The sequence below is a fragment of the Leopardus geoffroyi genome, chromosome E1 (assembly GCF_018350155.1).
Source record: "Leopardus geoffroyi isolate Oge1 chromosome E1, O.geoffroyi_Oge1_pat1.0, whole genome shotgun sequence".
NCBI classification, from domain to species: Eukaryota; Metazoa; Chordata; class Mammalia; order Carnivora; family Felidae; genus Leopardus; species Leopardus geoffroyi.
Genome location: NC_059330.1, coordinates 37104427 through 37126207, shown reverse-complemented (window position 1 = coordinate 37126207; position 21781 = coordinate 37104427). Strand labels below are relative to the sequence as shown.

Genomic DNA, 21781 nt, shown 5'->3' with positions numbered 1-21781 from the left:
TGCCCGCCGGGCCGCCCCCCGGAGGCCACCGCCTGCGCCGTCCCCGCGGCCCGCAGGCCTGGCGCCCTCCCCCTGTGCCCCGCTGTGCGTGTCTTTTCCTGTTCCCGGTGGTCCTTTCCTGCCTCTTGCCCTCCCCGCTCTGCCTTCCCGCCCACTCCGCGCTGCGCCCCGCAGCCCAGCTCCCTTCACCCCACTCCTGCCCTCTCTCCTCCTCCGCTCCTCGCTCCTCTGGGTTCGGCCAAGTCCAGAGCTCTCCGAAGCCTCAAGGCTGCCCCGGGACCAGCCCTGCTTTCCCCTCCTGCCTCCCCGCTGGCCCGTGAGTTGGGTTTGCGCGGGTGTGCGCAGGCTGTCCTGGGGCCAAAGCCCAGTTTTGTCTCTTGACCCCTGGTAGATAACTCGGGGACAAGTATCTCGAATCATCCTTCGGGTCTCAGGGGAAGGTTCTAGGAGTGAAAGCAGACAAGAACAGTTCTGGGGAGACCCTTTTATGCAAAATACTTTCTCCCACTCCTCAGGAAGGGAGCCGAGGTCCCTTCCTCCCCCCTCCCCCCCTCCACCGAATCTCTCAAGACACAGGACAGTTTGTGGCAGGACAGATGCCTCGCAGCACGAGTGCTTCACCAGGCATCAGGCGTTGCCATGCTTTGGTTTCTTTGGTCTAAATATACCGGAGTTCAAACGTTCACTTCAGGATACTTAAGGCCAGTGGGAAATTCACACTCCAGAGGTACAAAGTGAGTGGTACTTACCCGTTTACCCCTAACAACACCATGCAGGTATTTTGCATTTAAACACTGTTACAGGCGTCACCAAATGTAACTCACACGTGTGAGGGAGGTACCATCACCCACATTTTAAGGGGTGGGGAGATTCAGGTTTTGTGTGACCTTATCAGGATGGTGCAGCTAATAAAGACTTCAGTTGACTGGGGATCGGAAACCAGGTTTCAGGCTCAACATTGGTTGTCCCTTCTTCTCAAGGCCTCTTACCCTGTGTACTGCACTCACTCATCCAGATGCCTGTCAAGGGGACTCTTCCTCTGCTGAGAAAGATCTTCTCACTATTCAAGTGTCACCTTCATCACCAAAGGGAACCTAACCCATGGAATCGAACTTGGTAGGTCTCTCCTGTCACATTCTCTGTCTCAGCACTCTATTTATTTAATTTATTATTACTCTTTATTTTTTTAAGATTTTATTTATGTATTGTAAGTTTATTTACTTTGAAAGAGAGAGAGCTGGGGAGGGGAAGAAAGAAAGGGGAGAGAGAGAGAGAGAGAGAGAGAATCCCAAGTAGGCTCTGCACTGCCAACACAGAGCCTGATGCAGGGCTTGAACTCATGAACTGTGAGATCATGCTCTGAGCTGAAATCTAGAGTCAGACACTTAACCAACTGAGCCACCCAGGTACCCCTTATTATTATTATTTTTTGAGAGAGCGAGAGGGCACAAGTGAGTGAGGGGCAGAGAGAGAGAGAGAGACTCTGGGATCACCCAAAGTGGGGCTTGTTTTCACTGAAAGCAGGGCTTTGCTCACTTGAAGTGAGGCTCCTGCTCACCCTAAACATGACTTGAGCTCACCCAATGCAGGGCTCGAACTCACAAACTACTCATGACCTGAGCTGAAATCAGATGCTTAACGGACTGAGCCACCCAGTTGCCGCTATTTTTTTTAAATTTTCAAACCAAATTCGTCTTTTTCTTTCTTTTTAAGTTTATTTATTCTTTTTTTGGGGGGGAGGAACAGAGAGAGAGAGAGAGAGAGAGGGAGAGAGAGGGAGTCCCAAGCAGGCTCTGCATTATCAGAGAGGAGCCCAACAAAGGACTCAGACTCACCAACCTGTGAGATCATGACCTGGGCAGAAAACAAGAGCTGGCTGCTTAACTGACTGAGTCACCCAGGTGCCCCGAGTTATTATTATTCTTTAAATAGGCTCCATGCCCAACGTGGGGCTCGAACTCGTGGCCCTGAGATCAAGAGTTGGATGCTGTACCAACTTGAGCCAGCCAGGGGTGCCTCCCTAGTGATTTCTTACATTGTACCTTTCTCAATCTCTGAATATCGTCTTTATGAATTTACTTACGTACAAATGTGTATGGTCCTTCTCCCCAACAGGCTTTGAGTCCTAGGAGAATGGAGATAATGTGTCTGTCTTGTTCACTGTGGAATCCCTGGGGCCCTGGACAGGGCCTCCCATGTGACAGGTACTTAATAAGCATTTGTTGGGGTGCCTGGGTGGCTTGGTTGGTTGAGGGTCTGACTCTTGATTTCAGCTCCTGTCATGATCCTAGGGTCATGGGATAAAGCCCTCTGTCAGGCTCTGCACTCTGCGTGGAGCCTGCTTGAGATTCTCTCTTTCTCCCTCTGCCCCTCTCCTCCTGCTCCTACTCTGTCTTTATAAAATTAAAAAAAAATTTTTTTTTTAAAGCATTCGTTAAGTCAGTGAGTAAATGAATTCAGGATGAGGAGGATAGTACATAGTCACAGACTGCCTATTTTATTTTATTTGTATTTTTTTTAATGTTTATTTTTGAGAGAGAGAGAGAGACAGACAGTTCAAGCAGGGGAGGGGCAGAGAAAGAGGCAGACACAGAATGGAAGCAGGTTCCATGCTCCGAGCTGTCAGCACAGAGCCTGACTCGGGGCTAGAACTCACAGGCTGCAAGATCATTGCCTGAGCTGAGATTGGACTCTCCACCGACGGAGCCAGGCAACCGCCCCCCCACCGACTACGTTATTTTAAACAAATAATAATAAAAACATGCTTATCAGTGAAACCAGATTTTACGTGCTGTAAAAATGTTTATTGAGTGCTTACTGTTTACAGGTACTTTTCCAGTCATTGGGATGCAACAGTGGACAAAGCAAACAAAATCTTTGCTTTCGTGGAGCTGATATTTTGTGTGTGTGCATGCATTTCTGTGGGAAACAGAGGACACAAATAAATTAGGTATTACGTGAGTTGGTGATGACTGCTAGGAAGAAAAATAAAGCAGGAATGGGGATCAGGAATGTGAAGGGGTGTGGAGTGAGGGCAGAATGCCACTTTCATTAGGGTCATTTGAGAAAGTCTTCAAGAAGGTGACATTTGAGCAAAGAACTGAAAGAAGTGAGAGAGCGAGCCACGCAAGCACCTGAGGAAAACATCTGCCGAACCTCTTTCTGTGATGATTTAGAAGACACATCTGAATCTTCCTTGCAGGCTATCAGAGTTATAATAGTGAACATGAATCAACACTATTTGGTGCAATGGGGGAAAAGACGCAGTCTTTTATTTGTTTGGATTCCAGATCATCAGAAGTTATGTCAACGGTCATGCTGGCTCGGTATGTAATAAAAAAAAAAAAAAAAATACTGATTTGATTATTTCAGTGCCTTAATGTTTTTGGCAGCTAGTTCATTTTTAGCTCATATTTACAAGGACAGCATTGAAAAGCCTCCAGGGGGCATTTCCTAGCCTCTGTGTGGCATATGGTCCCCACAGTGGGAGAGGGTCAGCTTGCAGAAGAGGGGAGGGAAGGAGGCCAAGGAAGTCAGGGGACTTAGGGAGCCTGTGTGGCTCCAAGGGGAATGGGGGTGGGGGTAGGGGTGGAGGTGGGAGAGCTGGTTACAGGACAGTTGACTAGAAGGCACTAGAGAGGTGCATAGGGGCTGGGATGAAAGAGAAGGCCCTGGAAGGAAGCTCAGGAACCACAAAATCCTTCTCACTGCCGCTTCTTCCACCTTGGTTGTTGTTAATCCTTATAATCACCAGGATCTCTTTACATGTTTACGTGCTGTGGTGAAAAAGTGAGTTCAGAGGCCTCAAGTTGAACTTTTCCGGGAAGAGATTCTCCCCGGTGATGGTTCTTTCTCTAAAGTCTCTCAGCAGAGACCTCAGGATTCCTTTCTGTCCTCCGGGCCCCCAGGGTGCCCCTTTAACGTGGTTCTATGTAAAAAATACCAGCTCAGTGAGCCCCGTGGCAGGTCAGTGTCCTACAGAGCATTGTCCCAAGAGGACTTCACAGCATAAGCCTGGCAGCACCTAAGAAGCCAGCAAATGTAGCGGATGGGAAGCAGCTGGAGAGCCTCCCTGGAATGAGGAAGCCAAAGCTGTGTTCAAAAAGAATGCAGCCTCCTGTTTCCCTGCTCTTTGCTCCCTTAAGGGTGAGTGCCTTTGGAGACTGGGGGGGAGGGGTATGGACGGTGAGGGGCTGGGCACAGCTCTAACCAGCTAGGGTCGGAATGGATTCAAATGGGCTCCCCTCTGGGCCTTAGTATATCTTGGAGGTGAGGCCATTTTGTTTCCTCTGACTCACTCTCCTGCTGCCACATTTCTGTGCTGTCCTAGGATTTGGGCATCTGTTCTTGTGTGACAAGAAGAAACAGCTCCCTTGGGTAACAGCCTCTCTCTCTCTCTCTTTTTCTTGCTATAATGTCAAGAGGGGGAGGTGTGTGTGGAATGCGAGGTGTGGATGTGTGAGCTTGTGGCATCTTCCAGAGAGAAAATGAAAGCTTCCATGCACTGTCTGCAGGATGAATTTCCAGTTGACCATCCTAAGGACAGTTCACGTTTCTTCAAGGCGTTTGGCCTTCTGTGGGATAGTAAGGTTGTAGAGTGGGTAGAGAGTTGGGCAAGAAAGGAGCCTCATGCTCAGCGTTACCCAGTCACAGGTGGCTTTGTTCTTCATTTAAAAAAAAAAAAACTTTTTTTGAGCGAGAACTAGCGAGGGGTGGGGGGAGGGGGGAGTGGCGGTGGGGAGGGACAGAGGCTCTTAAGCTGGCTCTGTGCTGACAGCAGAGAGCCTGATGCAGGGCTCAAACACACCAACTGTGAGATCATGACCTGAGCCAAAGTCAGACTCTTAACTGAGTCACCCAGGCGCCCCCATAGGTGGCTTTATACACAGGATCTGACTTTTTTTTTTTTTTTTTTTTTTTTAAGTAGGCTCCATGCTTGGGGCACCTGGGTGGCTCAGTTGGTTAAGCATCCAACTTTGGCTCAGGGCATGATCTCACAATTCATGAGTTCAAGCCCCACATCGGGCTCTGTGCTGACAGCTCGGAGCCTGGAGCCTGCTCCAGATTTTGTCTCCCTCTCTCTCTGCCCCTCCCCGTTCACGCTCTGTCTCTGTCTCAAAAATAAACATTAAAAAAAAAGTAGGCTCCATGCCCAACATGGGTTTGAACTCATGATCCTGAGAGCAGGCGTTGCATTGCTCTACCAACTGAGTCAAGCAGGCACCCCACAGGATCTGATTTTTAAACCTTGTGAATCTGTATGTTGTTATCTCCATTTAGCTCAGGAGGGCCCAACAAGTGAGTGGGAGAGCCAGATTTTTGAACCCAGCTCAGAGTCCAAAACACCCACTCTTCCCACCTCACAATAGCACCTCCCCGAAATTTACCCAACATTGTTGGGGGACAATGTGGTGAGACATACAGAAAGGCTGAACTCAGCTTCATAAATTGTTACCAAGACGTGAATGAACAATGAGGTGTTTTCATTGGATAATTCCAGGAGGAGGGCATTTTAGGACTGGGAAAGAAAACATCCTAAAATCAGGTGGGGATTCCAGTCTGTGCTTGTGCATTACCACTGCTGTTCTTTTTTTTTTTTACCCAATTTGGATTCTTGCTCCAAGCTAGCGATTCTCTACTTTGGCTGCACATAAGAATCACCTGAGGAGCTTTTACAAAATCCTGATGCCCAGGGCTGCTCTGGGAGATTCAGACTTAATTGGTTGGGGGTGGGACTTGGGCATTGATATTTTTTACAAGCCCCCCAGATGATTCTAATGTGCAGCCAGGGTTGAGAAGCAATCTTCTAAGACAGCCGAGGTAGAGGTGCACAGGGAAGAGGCTGGCTTGCCAAGAGCTTTACCTCTTTTGAGGGTTTAATGGTAACAAGCTTGCTAATGATGTTTACCATGTTAAGAAAGGAGGCCAGATGTCTGGATTAGGTGGAAAACTAATTGATTTCTTTGCAAGACATGCTAACATTTAGTATTGACAGGATGTAATCCTAGAATCTCTCAGAAGGGCTGTAAGGAAATCTCAGGCAATCATCTATTACACTCCCCTGGATTAGATGGAAGTTGGAGAGTGAGGAATGTTTATATAGATTAGCAACATTTCAAAACATTTTTTAAAAAAGGAAAAAGAATGGGCAACCAGAATAGCAGAAAGACTGGATTTCCCTGTAGGGGAAAAAGCAATTCCTGCTATTCCAGAAGAAATGCAATCCCTTCTCTGAGCGTTTCCTGGCAGGTGTCCTCTTCCCAGGATGACTGGAGGATGGATGTGCCTGCTGGTGGCAACAGCTTTTTCCAAGGAGGAAGCCGGGTCAACAGGGATATAACCCAGATGAGTAGAGAATTCAGTGTATACTTAGCGGGCTCTTCGATTACATTACATCCCTGTGCATTAGAACTAACTCTCTTCCTGGCTTCCCACTGCCTTCTCTCCCAAGCAGTCTCGAGTCACACGGGCAAGGCCTGGTTTTTCTGATGGCTCTCAGCCTCTCCCTTAGGGAGGGGAATGCATGTGCTCACTTTTTCCAGTGGTCTTCTCAGTCTGATTTAATGGATATACCAGGACTGATGACACATCAGCATGGGATTGTTCTTTTGCTTCTTGGGTAATTGTCCTACTAACAGCTGTCCAAAGCAAAGGAGGGGGAGAGGATGCCAGGGGAAGGGAGGGCGGTGGCTTCCTCGCTGAAGGACACACGCCCTGGCTTTCACAGGGTTAATCAGTGGGTTCTGGGAAGGAGGTTTGCACCTGCTCAGACTTGATCTGGAACTCTAGACTGAGTAGAAGACAGTGTTTTGATCCGATCTTCTCTTGCTACCAAGGGGTATTAAATATCCAGGACGCCCACACCCTGCCAGGCCTAACTGTCTGCTGCTGATTGAGACTGTCTCTACATCTGTATCCTCCTCAGCCCTTGCAATGGGCTAGCTGTTCTTTGTCTTTCGTTCTTCCTTCCCACCCTTGAGTAACTGCTGAGCAGGAAACTTTATCCAGTCATTCTTTAACCCAATCATACGGTTCCTGATCCACCTCCCTCCCACTGTACGTTCAAAGAATGATTATACGCATTGAAGCGCAGTACTAGAAGTTGGCAGGCAAAAGGAAAGGACGGGCCAGAGTGGGCACAAACAAAAGGCTTTTCCACACCTCTCCCATCCCTTCTCTAGGGATTAACAAGGAGCCCCTCCGGTTCTCCATGCTTGCTACTCCCTCGACTTCCAGGACCCCAGAAAGGAAAGCAGAGGAGATGATGGATGAGTGCTATCTCCACAAACTTGAGTCCTTCAAAGTGACCAAATGAATTCAGGCTTTCAAAGTGATGTGACGATATCATGTGTTATCTCCCCAGTGTTGGCCTTCCCACCTACAACTGCCATTGCATTTCAGTGAATAGTTACTCGATCTCATGTTAGTCAGTCTGATATCCACTACAGGACTTCATTTCTTATCCCAGGCACTTGGTGCCCTGCTATGAAGCTCAAAAGGAACTTGGAAAATACAAATGGACCTGTCCAAAACACTCAGTTTTGCTGGTGCTAAGGTTTCCTGACTCCCCTTAGAGAAAGGATTGCCCAGGTTTTTGTTTTTTGGTTTTGTTTTTTTTTTAACTGTGTCAAGCTTTAAAATTGTTCCGTATTTGCCGTCTCAAACAAATGACACTCTCCTATCTTCTCCAAATACTCTTGTATTTAAGCTCTGTAACTTTAGCTTTGGTATCTTTCAGTTCTATGGTTTTTAAATATTCCCTTCTCAACCCCCTTGGTATATATATTTAGAGTTAACAAAGCACACCTCAGGTTTTCCTCTTTTCTTATCCCACAGCAGTATTTACCTTCATGGTCTTATGAATTCAGGGGCTTAACAGTCCCCCATTTCCTTGGCAACGTGCCATATCCTTCAAAACCACGTCTTCCATGATTTTAATTTCTGCTTTTAGCAGGAACTTTTTTTTTAAATGATCATTTATTTTTGAGAGAGAGAGAGAGAGAGAGAGACAGAGGGTGTGCAGGAGAGGGAGAACGGAACCGGAAGCAGGCTCCAGACTCCAAGCCATCAGCACAGAGCCCTACGTGGGGCTCGAACTCATGAGCCATGAGATCATGGCCTGAGCTTATGTCAGATGCTTGACAGACTGAGCCACCCAGGCACCCCTTTTAGCAGGAACTTCTAATCACAGGCCTGCCTGCTTCAGTTCTTCAATTATTCAGTTTATCGTCTATTTCATCCCTGGTACTGCTCTCAGGTTTTGGAGACTCAACAGTTAATGCACAGAATTCTAGTCATCACGGAGTCTACATTCTACCATTTGCTGGGAGACAAATGGTAAAACGAATAAGAAGATGTGGTCTCTTAATCAGAATCTTCGAGATGCAGAAGTACCTCAGCAGTTTTTTAAGGACTGGATGAACCGACGCTGGTGTACATTTCTGAATGAAATGTTAAAAGTGCTTTAGAATCTGCGAACCGCCCCAAAGCAAGCCTCCTAACTCTAGAAACATCTGAAGATTCCATGTTTTTATCTGAAGAGTCAGTGGTTGGCCTTCTCCTTAGTTGTACAAGAACCAATGCTTTGCCCACTAGATTACAAGCAGCGTCCTGGGCTCAGGCATTTGAGTTGATGCCTCTTTGTCCCACAGCTGAGAACAAAATACTACGAACTTCAACTCAGTGATTGCCTAAAGGTGGTCTTAGGACTAACTGCATTAAAATGACCCAAGTCTCTACTTAGCGGGCAGGTGATCAGGCCTTCCCCGCCGCCCCCCGCCCCCCGCCCCCCCCAGGGCTAAGTGAATCAGGATCTTTGGAGTGAGGCTTCAGAGTTTGTAGGTTTTTTTTTTTTTTTTTAATTTTTTTTTTTCAACGTTTATTCATTTTTGGAACAGAGAGAGACAGAGCATGAATGGGGGAGGGGCAGAGAGAGAGGGAGACACAGAATCGGAAACAGGCTCCAGGCTCTGAGCCATCAGCCCAGAGCCCGACGCGGGGCTCGAACTCACGGATGGTGAGATCGTGACCTGGCTGAAGTCGGACGCTTAACCGACTGCGCCACCCAGGCGCCCCCAGAGTTTGTAGGTTTGACAAGCTCCCCGAAGTGATGCTGGGGGAGAAAGCAATGTTTGAAAACAAGGTTGTTGGCTAAGCGAGATAGGCCAGCACCTGAACGCGAGGAAAGTTCCTGAAAGGCAAGACTAAGCTCCGTGGTTGGATGGACTCGGGAGACAAGACGGGGAAGAAGAACTCTACAGGGTATTTCTATCACGACGAAAATAGCTAATTATGCCACATCCCTCCCACCGCCAACGTCCCACCAACGTCGTGGAAACCCGCCCGCAGGGCCATTCCCGCGATGCGACCCTTGCCTGGGACCTGCGACGCAACCATCCCTGACTGGCGCGGGTCGCGGTGCCAGGTTCGCACAGAGCGGAAGCAGCGATAGCGGTTTCCGCTGCCAGCATTCAATATGGTGGCTCGAGCGTCGCCGCCGCGGGAAACACATGCTCTGTGTCCCGCCTCGGCCCCCTCAGGTCTCACTGGACTTTTGCAAGTCACCGTGGGAACCTTCTGGGGGGGAAATCCGCGCTCCGGCTGCGATACCGCCTCTCACTCCCGGCCCCAGGCCCTCATCCCCCGGCTGAAGGACGCACTAGGAGCCATCAGCTTGCACACTTTACTCGGCGCCCAGCCTGTAATACCTCGGGCGGCCGACGCACGGCGGAGAGGCCAGAATGCCGGGCTCTAGGGCCTTCGCCCCAGTTATTGGTGAGCCCACGCCGCGGGGCGGGCCTACGCGTCCACTGGGCCATGGGCCATGTCAGTCTTGGGAAATGGGGAAAGGGAGGAGGAGGAGACACGCTCAGCCATTGGGCTCTCTCGGCTGTCAATCAAAATGACATCCGGCGAAGGCCGCTGTCTCGGCTCGTTGATTGGAGAAACGTGTTCCTAGGAAAGACGCGGAGGGCGGGCTTCCGAGTGAGGTGGGAGGAGGGGGCGGGGAGGGAAGCGGAGGCTGGGGAGCTCTAGGCCGGCCGGTGGTGGCGGCTGCAAGGCCGGGACTCGGGCTGAGGGCCTGCTGTGGCGGCAGCGGCGGACGCCGAGCTCTGCAGCGGGTATCAGGCACACTCCTTTTCCCGACGCGAGGGGCGTAGCGCCGCGGGACCGAGGCTTGTGGGGTGAAGGGCGGCGGGGTGGAGCCCAGGGGCAGGAGGCGGGAACGGCGGGTGAGCGAGGTTCGCGTCGGGCCCGGGCCCTGGGCCTGGCTGGGAGGGGCCGCGAGGCCGTGGAGAGAGCCTGCTCGGGGGTGGGTTGGGCTGGGGAGGGCTGAGGGCGCGAGAAGGCGTGGTGTGAGGCCCGGGCCTGGACGGGGTGGGGCCATCCGGACGGAGGGCGGGGTGGGGTTTGGCTGTGAGGGTGGGTCAAGGCCGGCCGAGTAGCACTTGTTCGCTGTTGCCCCAGAAGGCTAGAAGCCCAGGCGCCGACAGCGGGCATGGCGACTTGGTCCCAGCCGGACTCGGGTATCCGGGGCGGGGTGGGAGCGGGCTCAGACCAGAGGCCTCTGGCCTTACTCCGTCTTTAAGGGGCCTTGTCCAGTTTCTCGAAGTGAACTGTCTCTTGGGGGGTTTTAGTCCTAAATTGCGTGAGAATGGGAGGGTAGTGTAAGCAAGAATTCTGGGTCGCAGTTTTGTTTACTTTAACCAAATAAGGGGTGTGTGTGTCCGTCCGTCCCTCGTCCCCCTTAAGATGAAGTTGGTAGGTGGGTCACGACAGTGAAGAGAGTTACCTTGGTTTATGAGGTTAATGGAAGCTGAAAAGTTGAGACTAGAAACTGAAAGGCAGATTTACTCCCTCCCCACTTGGCTATCTGGCTTGAGAACTTGGCCTTATCCTTCTATTTTGGCTCAGAAGGTCATATGAATGAAAATAAAACCTGCCTATGCAAATTATGGGTCGAATAATCCTGCCTCACCACCTCACCCCTCAGTATTCTCAGCCCCCCTTTTATATGAGAGATAGGAAAAGGAATTAATATTTTAAAGCTGGGAAGACAAAAGGCATTATTCTTTTGCCAAGTGGTGTCCTGAACGTTGTCCTCATGTCCTTTTGCGCTCTTCTCTCACTAATAGCCTCTCTCTCCCTTTAGAACTGGAAGAGACAGGGGTTGTGGGTAGTTTTCTCCTGAGATGGGAAATCAACTTTTCTTTAAGATAGGAAATGGGCTTCTCGGGCTAAAAATAGAAGCTGGGTAGTGTGTGGATGAAGTGGGGGAGGGTTGGTAAATCAGACCACATGTAAAATATTTTGGATGCCCCGGGCATTGTCTGCTTATCCCACACAAGCTACCTTTTAGGGTATTACACATTTAATATCCAGAGACTGGGATCCTTTGTGAGCAGTATTTTCCTTTCGTAGTTTTCCTGCTTATAACAGATTTTTGGTTTTTGTTTCTCTGGGATATTTTTTCAATAAAATATAAAAGTGGCATTTGAATATGTTTCCTGCCTTCTGCCTTGATCATGGTGTGAAAATTCTAGAATCTTATCCTGTTGCTCTTGTGATTCCCATTTCAGGTTTCTCTGGAAACCCCCCTGGTAAGTGTGGAGGAGGCGGGACACTCTGACCCAAGACAAAAGGCCTGTAGCTCCAGCCAAAGAAAATAAACCTTAGGGAGAAAGAAAAAAAAAAAAAAAATCCATCAGCTGTTCCTGAGAACAGCCTGCAGTGGAATCCACAGAGAGGACAACTGACGTGAGTGAGGAAATGACTGTATGTGGACTGTGGAGACAGTAAGTCACGTGGGCCCTGAGGGCCTGGACTGGGTTAGCAACAGTTGTATGTGCAGAGGTGAGGTATCGAGAAGGGAAAAGTGAATGTGGTCTGGAGTGTGGCCTTGGCTTCACAGGGCGTGCTTTCCTCTGAGGCCATCCAGGAGCTCAGCCCCTGTGTTCTGCCAGGGTGGGATACAGGGTTTGGCCCTGAGGAGGGTACCTTGCTGGCTGGAGCAGCAGAGCAGTGGCCTTGATTTGTCTTTTGGAAGATTTAAAAACCAAAAAGCATAAACATTCTGGTCCTTCAGCAATGCTTTCTCTGAAGAAATACTTAACGGAAGGACTCCTCCAGTTCACCATTCTGCTGAGTTTGATTGGGGTGCGGGTGGACGTGGATACTTACCTGACCTCACAGCTCCCCCCGCTCCGGGAGATCATCCTGGGGCCCAGTTCTGCCTATACTCAGACCCAGTTCCACAACCTGAGGAACACCTTGGATGGCTATGGTGTCCACCCCAAGAGCATAGACCTGGACAATTACTTCACTGCCCGGCGGCTCCTGAGTCAGGTGAGGGCCCTGGACAGGTTCCAGGTGCCCACCACTGAGGTAAACGCCTGGCTGGTCCACCGGGATCCGGAGGGGTCTGTCTCTGGCAGCCAGCCCAGCTCAGGCCTTACCCTCGAGAGTTCCAGTGGCCTCCAAGATGTGACAGGCCCGGACAACGGGGTGCGAGAAAGCGAAACGGAGCAGGGATTCAGTGAAGATTTGGAGGATTTGGGAGCTGTAGCCCCTCCAGTCAGTGGAGACCTAACCAAAGAGGTTAGTGGCCACATGTCGGGGTGGGCGAGAGGGATCTGGGGTCGCAGGGGTGGGGTGGTACCGAAGGAGCTTGGTCATGGTACTTGCCCTGTAAAGATCAGTGGTCGGGCAGGGTGGAGGTGGGGGGCTCTCAGGCATTGTTCGGGGACAGGAACGAGCTGAATTGTCTGACCGGGGTTGGGGGCTGGGAGCATTTCCTTGTGTTGAACCATTGACCCACCTCTAAATGTACCGTCAGAGCAGTGGGAGGTTCCTAGAACATGCCAGCGTGTTTACTGCTTGGATTTCAACATGACTGCTGGAGGCCCCGGGGTGGGGGAGGGAGTCATGTTGTGATGGGCTTTGATGCGGTGTAGATCTGTTGCTAAGACACAAATAGTTTGTGGACGCTTGCCTTGTACCTCCCCCACGTCAAAACACACATGCATATCCTGAAGTTCTCCTCCTTTGTGGTCAGGCCTGTTGTTGTAAGGTCCTTGATAAGTCGGCTCTCCTGGGCCTGAGCCAAGGGGTAGATTTAGATAGTTACTCTTGGCCAGGAGAGGGCCAAGGCTCCCATTCCTTGCTGAAGGCCTGTTGCAGGGAGTAGGGAGGATAGGGCTGGGAGCTAGAAGCTGCATTCTGCTGCCTAAGTCCACTTCCTTTGAGCCATCAGAGATCTTTAGCTCCTGACATGTGGCTGACATACTATTCTGGGCAGAAAGTGAGGCCCTTGCCTTTAACGATATGAATGGCTCCTGCTGCTCCTACCTCACCAACATGACGATAAGACTACTTTGAGCTCTGTGTTTGGCCCTGGCCTGCCGCTCGGCCTTCAGGAGCTTCAGAAAAGGTCCACTGCACTCTCCTGACCATTAGGGAAAGAGAAGGCTGGATTGCGCTGGCCTGGGTTTTCCAGAGCTGTGAGTCTCGGGGAGGGGGGTTGGGTATGTAGAAAGTTTTACAGGTGCTGCAGATCTTGGCTGCTTTCTGCCCCCCAGTCAGACCAGGCTTTGCCTCCTGTCCTGAATTCAGGCCTGTTCCTGAGCTCATTTCTTTGAATGCTAGTGACTGTCAAAGCGTGTGGCTTCCTCTGGGCCAGTGGTCTTCAGCTGGGGGCGATTTTGCCCGTCTAGGGGTATCTGGCAGTGTCCAGAGACGGTTTGGTTGTCCCAACTGGAAGAGCTGCTGTTGGCATCTAGTAGGGAGAAGCCAGGGATGCTGCTACACTTACTAAAAAGCATAGCACAGGCCCCAAACACCGGATCGATCTGGTCCCAAATGTCCGGTAGTGCCGGGGTTCCTCTATGCTCAGCTGGCTCGTGCGGGGTCTGCTTTGAGAGAGACTAGAATTATCTGAGCATGGGAGCTGTAAGCATTCCTTACCTTGTAGAGCCTCATCTATATTTTACAGAGCCACTGGGAACTTCGGCTTTTTTTCTGCTTTCTCTGTCCTTTTCGTTCAAATGGGCTTCAGTCTTGGTACGGTGGTCTGACGAAGTATACCTCCCAGCCTCCTCTTCCGTCCGCCCGCCCTGATGTTGCTCCCCAAGGGTGGTGTGACTGGGCTTGCTCCTGGGCGCTCTGCAAGTGTAGCTCCATTCCTGTTCCAGCTGGGAGCTCTCCTGGGATGGGATAGGGTGGGATGTTTGGATATAATTGGAAGGGTTGGGGCAGAATGGGGTGGGACTTTGACCCTGCTTTCTTCCATTTTTTGGCCTTCATGAAGGTTGTGTGTTCCCTGATTCCAGGCCTTCTCTCCTCCCATTGGGGGGTTGGGGGTGGGTCAGCATTAGGGGCCTAGACTGGGTGTGGGGGAAGGGAGGGTTATTACGTGTCCAGAACAACATTTCCTCAGCAACTCCGGGATAAAAATACCCGGGTCCAGAGCATGTGACAGGCGCTGCTGGAGCTGGTATTATCCCCGGGGTGGCAGCGCTCCCCCGCTGCCAGGCCGGTTCGATGGACAGCCATAGCCCAGGCCCTTGTCAGGGATAGGATTCCCCTCGAGGTTGGCGCTCTGCCCAGCGCAGGGGGTGGCTTGTGTACAGCTCTTCCCCGGCGAGGAGCAGTGTGTGACCAAGGAGAACATACTGTCCCTGACCTGACCTTAGGCTCAAGGGCTGCAGCAGTGAGGATGGAAGTCAGAACTGTGATCCTGATTCTGTTGGCAGCTTTCTCCTTCCTTGCTTTAGAGATGTGGGCCAGGGGTCAGGCAGAAGAGAATGCTCTTGAAAAAAGCTGGGGTAAAGCGGGATCGTGGGACACAGTTGTGGCCAGGATGTTGCAGAGCATTTGTCTCCTTCGGTGCTGGCCTTCGGGCTTGTGTCCCTCTTCTCTTGCTCGGAGCTAGGCCTGGCCGGCCCTGTGTGCAGATGGCTTTCCTTCTTCCTCCCTTCTGGCCTGTCGTTGGGTGACCAAGCCCCTGGCTCACAGCGGGGCCGGGTGCACTGGGTTCCTGCCCAGCCCAGCTTGTGATCCTTGGGCTTCAGGATGACCGGCCACAGCCCTTCTGAGAAACCGGAAAACTCCTTCCACTTCCAGGGAAGAACTAGATGCCCCCAAAAGCTGTGGGAGTGGTTTCTGCCCAGTCGTGAGTGGGCTGGGTGAGCAGGATGCGACAAGAGGGAGAGTGGCACCCCTTCCCCCCAGTGCTCTCTCACTGCGCCACCCCGGCTGGCTGACTGGGCTGGGTGGGGCTGCCCGCCCCTGGGTGCGTCTCCTTGAGGAGACGGAGGCGGCCCAGGGATGGGCTGGTTCCTTGCGGCAGCTTCTCCAGCTGCCCTGGTGCAGAGATTGGCTCCCGGCTGCAGCTAGGTAACAGGCGGTGGGAGGGGATTGGCTCCTTCCGCATCTCCAGCGGAGACTTGGGGGAGGAGATTGGCTCTCGTCGCAGCCTAGGTAACGACAGTGGGAGGGGATTGGCTCTTTCCGCAGCCCAGCTGCTGACCTGGGGGAGGGGATTGGCTCTCCGCAGCCTCAGCAGTGACCTGCGGGGTGGGAGGGGGAGGGGATTGGCTCCTTGCTGCAGCCTAGGTAACAAGTTTGGGGGGCGTGGGGAGGGGGAGAGAGGGAGGAGCGGGAGGATAGGCCCCGGAGGGAGCTTGCTCTCCTCTGCAGCTTGAGCACGGAGCATGGGGTGGGAGTCCCGTCTCACTGCAGCCTCTGCGGTGAGCTCAGGGTGGGGGCTGCCGGGCGCCTGAGTGGAACTGGGGTTGTGAGGTGGGAGGGGGCTGCTCAAGGATGGAGGAAGGGGGCTGGGCTGGGCCGCCCAGGCAGCAGCACGGGCGGGGCACCCTCCTCGGGCCCCTTGGAGCTAGCAAGGGGCCACCCTTCCAGCCTGGTGTGCTCCCTGCAAGCCAAGAGCTCCTTGCAGCCCCCTGTCCGGCTTCCCGGCACCAGCTGCCCTGGGGCTCATCTCGCAGACCATGACCCGCCTGGACCGCAGCTCTCACAGTGGTGGGGGCCATGCCAAAGGGAGCCGGCCCCTTAACTCTTTGCTGGCTGGTCACCGGGTGGCCCAGCCCCCCTCTGCTCCTGGGTCCAGGGCTTCTGTTCAGGTTGGTGTATGTGGGGGAGACTAAAGGGAGAGGTACACCTGGGAGGTCTTAGGATCTGGGAGGGTTTCGGTGGGAAAGGGATACCTGGTAAGGGCTGGGGAGGTGGGTCTACTCTGAGGATGTTGCTTTCTGGAAAGTGCTTTTTTAGTCTCTGAATGGAAGGCAAGAGTTCAGGGTTTCCTCGGCCACAGGGGATGGCATGTGTAGGAAGCCCAAATGGCTCTTACTTATTGGTGTTCCGTGCTGGTGGCAGTGGGGGTGGCAGTTGGTGCAGGAACTGATCAGGAGCTACCAGGGTAGAGTGGGAAGGAGGCATTTTGGTGCCTGGGGTGGCAGTTGTGGCTGAGCGGTGATGGGGTCCACGTCCTTGAGTGGGCTGGCTGACGGAGCGTCAGTGAGTCCCGGGGTGTGGCGAGGGAGTGAGCGCGCTCATGTGAGGGGACACCAGGGGCCGGCCTTGGCAGGGGTGGGGTGCCCAGTGAGGATCAGCTGACTGCCTGAGGCTCTCTTGGGACTGAGGCGGCTTGCTAGGAGCAGCTGAGAGTGGGGATTCTGGCAGGGATGGATCTTGAGGTGAGCCTGGGCTTTAAGAGTTGTGGGTGTTCTGCCTTACTCCTTCCTCAGCCAGGGAAGGGAGGATGGCCGTAGGAAGGGCCGGAGACAGCCTGTCGCTGTCATTGGTTGCATCAGGTGGTTGCAAATGCAGGGATTTTCCTCTCTGGCCCACCCCACCCCTTTATGCAAATGAAATGGCACCATAGGCTGATGCAAGCCTGGCCACCGGGAAGCAATTCTGCATGACAGTTCGCCCTTGCTTGGCCTGGCCAGCATCCTACAAACCCAAGTTTTAAGGGATTCCCATTCCCAAAATGAGAAGTGTCTCCTGCTTCCCCCTTCTTTTCTTGTGTCGCCTGCCTGTGTCTCTGGTCCTAAGCCCACAGACTTGTGTGGGGATGGTCACGCTGGTAATTTTTACTAGCTCTTGTTTGTGGGTTTTCCTTCTTTCTTTCTTTTTCTTTTTCTTGAGACCGGTATCTGGAAATGGATGAATGAAGCCTTGTTGGTACAGAGGGGACAGGAGCTGGGAGAGCTGCCCCCCACTCCCAGGACTTACCAGGTTGATGCTAGGAAGGGCCCTTGGATCCAAGAACTAAAGTCATGGTGATCTGTCTTTCAGGACATAGATCTGATTGACATCCTTTGGCGACAGGATATTGACCTGGGGGCTGGGCGTGAGATTTTTGACTATAGTCATCGCCAGAAGGAGCAGGATGTGGACAAGGACCTGCAAGATGGAGCGGAGCAGGACGACACCTGGTCAGGCGAGGGTGCAGAAGCTCTGGCACGAAACCTGCTAGTGGATGGAGAAACGGGGGAGAGCTTCCCTGCACAGGTACCTTCGCCTCCGCCCACTTCTAGAAACCCGTCCTCACAGAAGGCAGGTTCTGTCTGTGGGATGAACCTGAATGTATCTTGCGGGTTGGGTCTCTAAGTCGCTTGGACTGAGGAAGGGGGAGTGGATGAGCAACAGAAGCAGAGGGGCCAGGCCTTGGTAACAAACAGCAGAGGAGGCAAAGCACCTAGCAGCTTCCTGTTTGCGCGAGGACGCTTCCACTCTCCCTCCGTTCTTTCCTGGAGTTTGGGACTCAGGGCCAGCCATTAGCCCGGGAACAGAGGGAGAGTGCAGGCCTGTAACCATACACGTCCTCCTTCAGCTTCCCCCTTGGAAAGGCTGGGGAAGAGGCCTTGGCCCGCAGGCGGCCAAGGCCCAGGTCAGTCAGACTTACAGTTGCTGTTGCCACAGGTGCCTGGTGGGGAGGACCAGACGGCCCTGTCCCTGGAAGAGTGCCTTAGGCTGCTGGAGGCCACCTGCCCCTTTGGGGAGAATGCTGAGGTGAGCAGGACTCCAGGGAGAGCCCACTGAGCCAGCAGGGTGGCCTGCACACCGTGTCCCCCTCTGCGGCTGCCTGAGGGGCCAGGTCCTGGTGCTGGCCTTGTTCTGGCTGCTGGGGGTGAACTCAGAGGAAGGAAGAAACAGAACCTCAGGTGGTAGTCTCTGGGAGGAACGCAGAAGGTGGTCTTTCCTTCGCCTCGTTAAAGCCTCTGTGTTTTGCCCTAGTTTCCAGCAGACATTTCCAGCATAACAGAAGCAGTGCCTAGCGAGAGTGAGCCCCCAGGCCTTCAGAACAACCTCTTGTCTCCTCTCCTGACGGGGACAGACTCGCCATTTGATTTGGAGCAGCAGTGGCAAGATCTCATGTCTATTATGGAAATGCAGGTAGGATTATTAAAATGGGCCACGATCCTATCGGACAGTGTGGGGAGTGTTTTAGCGCTCAGTTGCTTTTCCACCTCTGGAAGAGAAAGTCACGCTTTTCTCTGATCTCAGGGAAGTGGGGACACTGAGAGGTCATTGTCCAGGTGTCTCCTTGGGGTACGGGGTAAAATCAGGATTGGGGTTTGGGTTAAAACCCCAGGGCTGAGCCTTCTCAAGCAGGACCGTCTTCTTGGTATGCCTTCTTCCTTTCCTTTAGGTAAGCAGTCACTCGACTGAGTGCTTCCGGGGCTTAGCATTGATAAAACTAGACATTCACACAGTGCTTTATAGCCGTTGTCATCTTTCCTGATCCTTACAGTCGTCTAGTTAGCCCTTTGTTGTTTTAAAGGTGAGGAAATTGGAACTCAGAGAGGTTAAGCGATGTGCCCATGGTCACACAGCAAGCAGCGCAGCTAGGTTTTCTCATTCCAAGACTGGTGTTCTTTTGAATGTGTGGATTTTGCACCGAGGAGGTGGGCAGTGTTAGGTGTTCTCTTCCTCTCTCTCCGAGGTGGGGGGGGAGTCTGGCCAAACACAAGCGGGAGCCGGGCAGTCCTGTCTTGGGGTGGGGTCTCCAGGGAGGAACCATCTCCGCCAGTGGACCAAGCAGGGCCAGGAGCTGACCCCTGGGCTCTGGATTCCAGTGTGTCGCCCTTGTACCCATGCAGCCGTGCCTGCGTCAGGTGCCCGCTGTGCCCCCAGCCACACTGGGGGAGGGAGTCTGCTCAGAGTGAACGGTGGTGCTCTTCTCCCCTCCCAGGCCATGGAAGTGAACACTTCAACAAACGAGATCCTGTACAGTGCCCCTCCTGGAGACCCCCTGAGCACCAACTACAGCCTTGCCCCCAACACTCCCATCAATCAGAATGTCAGCCTGCATCAGGCGTCCCTGGGGGGCTGCAGCCAGGACTTCTCACTCTTCAGTCCCGAGGTGGAGAGCCTGCCTGTGGCCAGCAGCTCCACGCTGCTCCCGCTGGTCCCCAGCAATTCCACCAGCCTCAACTCCACCTTTGGCTCCACCAACCTGGCGGGGCTCTTCTTTCCACCCCAGCTCAATGGCACGGCCAACGACACAGCAGGCCCCGAGCTGCCTGACCCGCTGGGGGGCCTGTTAGACGAAGCCATGCTGGACGAGATCAGCCTGATGGACCTGGCCATCGAAGAGGGCTTTAACCCCGTGCAGGCCTCCCAGCTCGAGGAGGAGTTTGACTCTGACTCAGGCCTCTCCTTGGACTCCAGCCATAGCCCTTCCTCCCTGAGCAGCTCAGAAGGCAGCTCCTCTTCCTCCTCCTCTTCCTCCTCCTCCTCCTCCTCTTCATCCTCGTCCTCTTCCTCGTCCTCTTCCTCCGCTTCTTCCTCCTTTTCTGAGGAAGGTGCTGTTGGCTACAGCTCTGACTCTGAGACCCTGGATCTGGAAGAGGCCGAGGGCGCCGTGGGTTACCAGCCTGAGTATTCCAAGTTCTGCCGCATGAGCTACCAGGATCCGTCTCAGCTCTCCTGCCTGCCCTACTTGGAGCATGTGGGCCACAACCACACGTACAACATGGCGCCCAGCGCCCTCGACTCTGCCGACCTGCCGCCGCCCAGCGCCCTCAAGAAAGGCAGCAAGGAGAAACAGGCCGACTTCCTCGACAAGCAGATGAGCCGTGATGAGCATCGAGCCAGAGCCATGAAGATCCCCTTCACCAACGACAAAATCATTAACCTGCCCGTGGAGGAGTTCAACGAGCTGCTGTCCAAGTACCAGCTGAGCGAGGCCCAGCTGAGCCTCATCCGCGACATCCGGCGCCGGGGCAAGAACAAGATGGCCGCCCAGAACTGCCGCAAGCGCAAGCTGGACACCATCCTGAACCTGGAGCGGGATGTGGAGGACCTGCAGCGCGATAAGGCTCGCCTGCTGCGGGAGAAGGTCGAGTTCCTCCGGTCCCTGCGGCAGATGAAGCAGAAGGTCCAGAGCCTGTACCAGGAGGTGTTTGGGCGGCTGCGGGATGAGAACGGGCGGCCCTACTCGCCCAGTCAGTACGCACTCCAGTATGCCGGGGACGGCAGTGTCCTCCTCATTCCCCGCACCCTGGCTGACCAGCAGGCCCGGCGACAGGAGAGGAAGCCAAAGGACCGAAGAAAGTGAGCCCGGGAGGAGAGGGGGGTTGACGCTCACCGGGACGGAAACTGAAGGGCTGGGCCTGGGCCTGGACCTGGACCTACAGCGGGGACTTACACGCCTTCTTATCCAACAGATCTTCTCAGACGGGAGAAACTGCGGGTCAGTGGACAGGAAGAGGAGGGCGCAGGCGCTGTCTGGCTCCGCTCCCCCCCCGGTGGGGGTGGGGTGGGGCGGAGGTGGCCAGACCGTTTGGGTGGACAGGGTCCTCCCCTGCTGTTTCCTTTGAGGGAGGGGGTGGTGCTGGCCTTGCTGCAGGCCGACCGAGGGGAAGAGGGAGGACCGTGAGAGGAAAGGTGTAGAAAGTCTCATTCCTGGAAGGAAGGAGGGATGGAAAGGGGTAAAAACAAAAACAAAAACAAAAAAAAAACCCCAAAAAAATCAAAGCGGGAAGAAAATCAAAGGGCAGGTTAAAGGTCGGCTCTGGCCAGGATTCCAGGCAGCGTGATTTAGGTGGGACTAGGCCACAGGCACCGGTAAACCCTACTTCACCCCGCGGGAGGGTGGAACACGAGGTGGGATCTGGGAGGGGCTCTGTAGGCTCCTGCTGCTCCTGCCCTGTGGCAGCCCTGAAGGGGAGCCTTGGAGGTCTCCTGGAATGTTCTCAGTCGTCGGGGAGCCGCTGGGACCCAACACTGGCTTGGAGGGTTTGGGTCCAAGAGCAGGGTGAATGGGAAAGGGTCACGAGGCCCCAGTGTCGCAGCAGCCCCAGCACCAAGCATGTCACTCACTGCCCCGCCACTCCGTCTCACCCGGTGCCCAGTCCCCCCTGAGCTGAGGCGCCCCCAGTTTCCATCAGAGCCTGCATGCCAATGCTGTTCTCTTGCCCCTCCCCGCCGCCTGGAGCTCTTGTGCAGCTGGGGTGCCGCCTCGAGGAGGGGGGATGATGTGGAGAAGCCAGGCAGCATTCAGCACAACACTGGGGGGTGACCCTTCCCTCAGGTCTCCCCTGCCAACCACTGGGCATGTCACTGGAAGACAAACCACAAAACCCAGCAACAAAAACTAGTCCTCTTAGAATTTCTTGCGCTTTGATTTTTTTAGGGCTTGAGCCCTGTATCACTTATAGGGTCTAGAATGCTTGTGTTGAGTAAAAAGGAGATAACCCCAATATTCAAAGCTGCTAAATGTTCTCTTTGCCATAAAGACTCCGTGTAACTGTGTGAA

At 53.5% G+C, this 21781-nt stretch overlaps 1 protein-coding gene and 1 long non-coding RNA gene across 15 annotated transcripts; both read left to right on the top strand.

The window, feature by feature from the left end:
* The first annotated feature begins 1 nt into the window (after position 1).
* Positions 2-2951, top strand: LOC123603537. The gene is made up of 4 exons (XR_006714926.1): positions 2-734; positions 1016-1116; positions 2116-2204; positions 2828-2951. It is a non-coding gene; the product is annotated as an uncharacterized LOC123603537 (long non-coding RNA).
* A 6598-nt stretch (positions 2952-9549) lies between these two features.
* Positions 9550-21781, top strand: NFE2L1 (NFE2 like bZIP transcription factor 1). Of its 14 annotated transcripts, none has more exons than XM_045488539.1 (6): positions 9550-9774; positions 11580-12597; positions 17314-17529; positions 17941-18030; positions 18256-18414; positions 19214-21781. In XM_045488539.1, exons 2-6 carry the CDS (start codon positions 12088-12090, stop codon positions 20579-20581), a joined length of 2343 nt encoding a protein of 780 aa, XP_045344495.1. In that variant the 5' UTR covers positions 9550-9774; positions 11580-12087; the 3' UTR covers positions 20582-21781. The 14 variants fall into 14 exon arrangements, with proteins under 14 accessions (XP_045344495.1, XP_045344493.1, XP_045344496.1 ...); XM_045488537.1 differs by lacking the exon at positions 9550-9774 and adding an exon at positions 9965-10121; XM_045488540.1 differs by lacking the exon at positions 9550-9774 and adding an exon at positions 9992-10121 and having other exon boundaries at positions 17347-17529.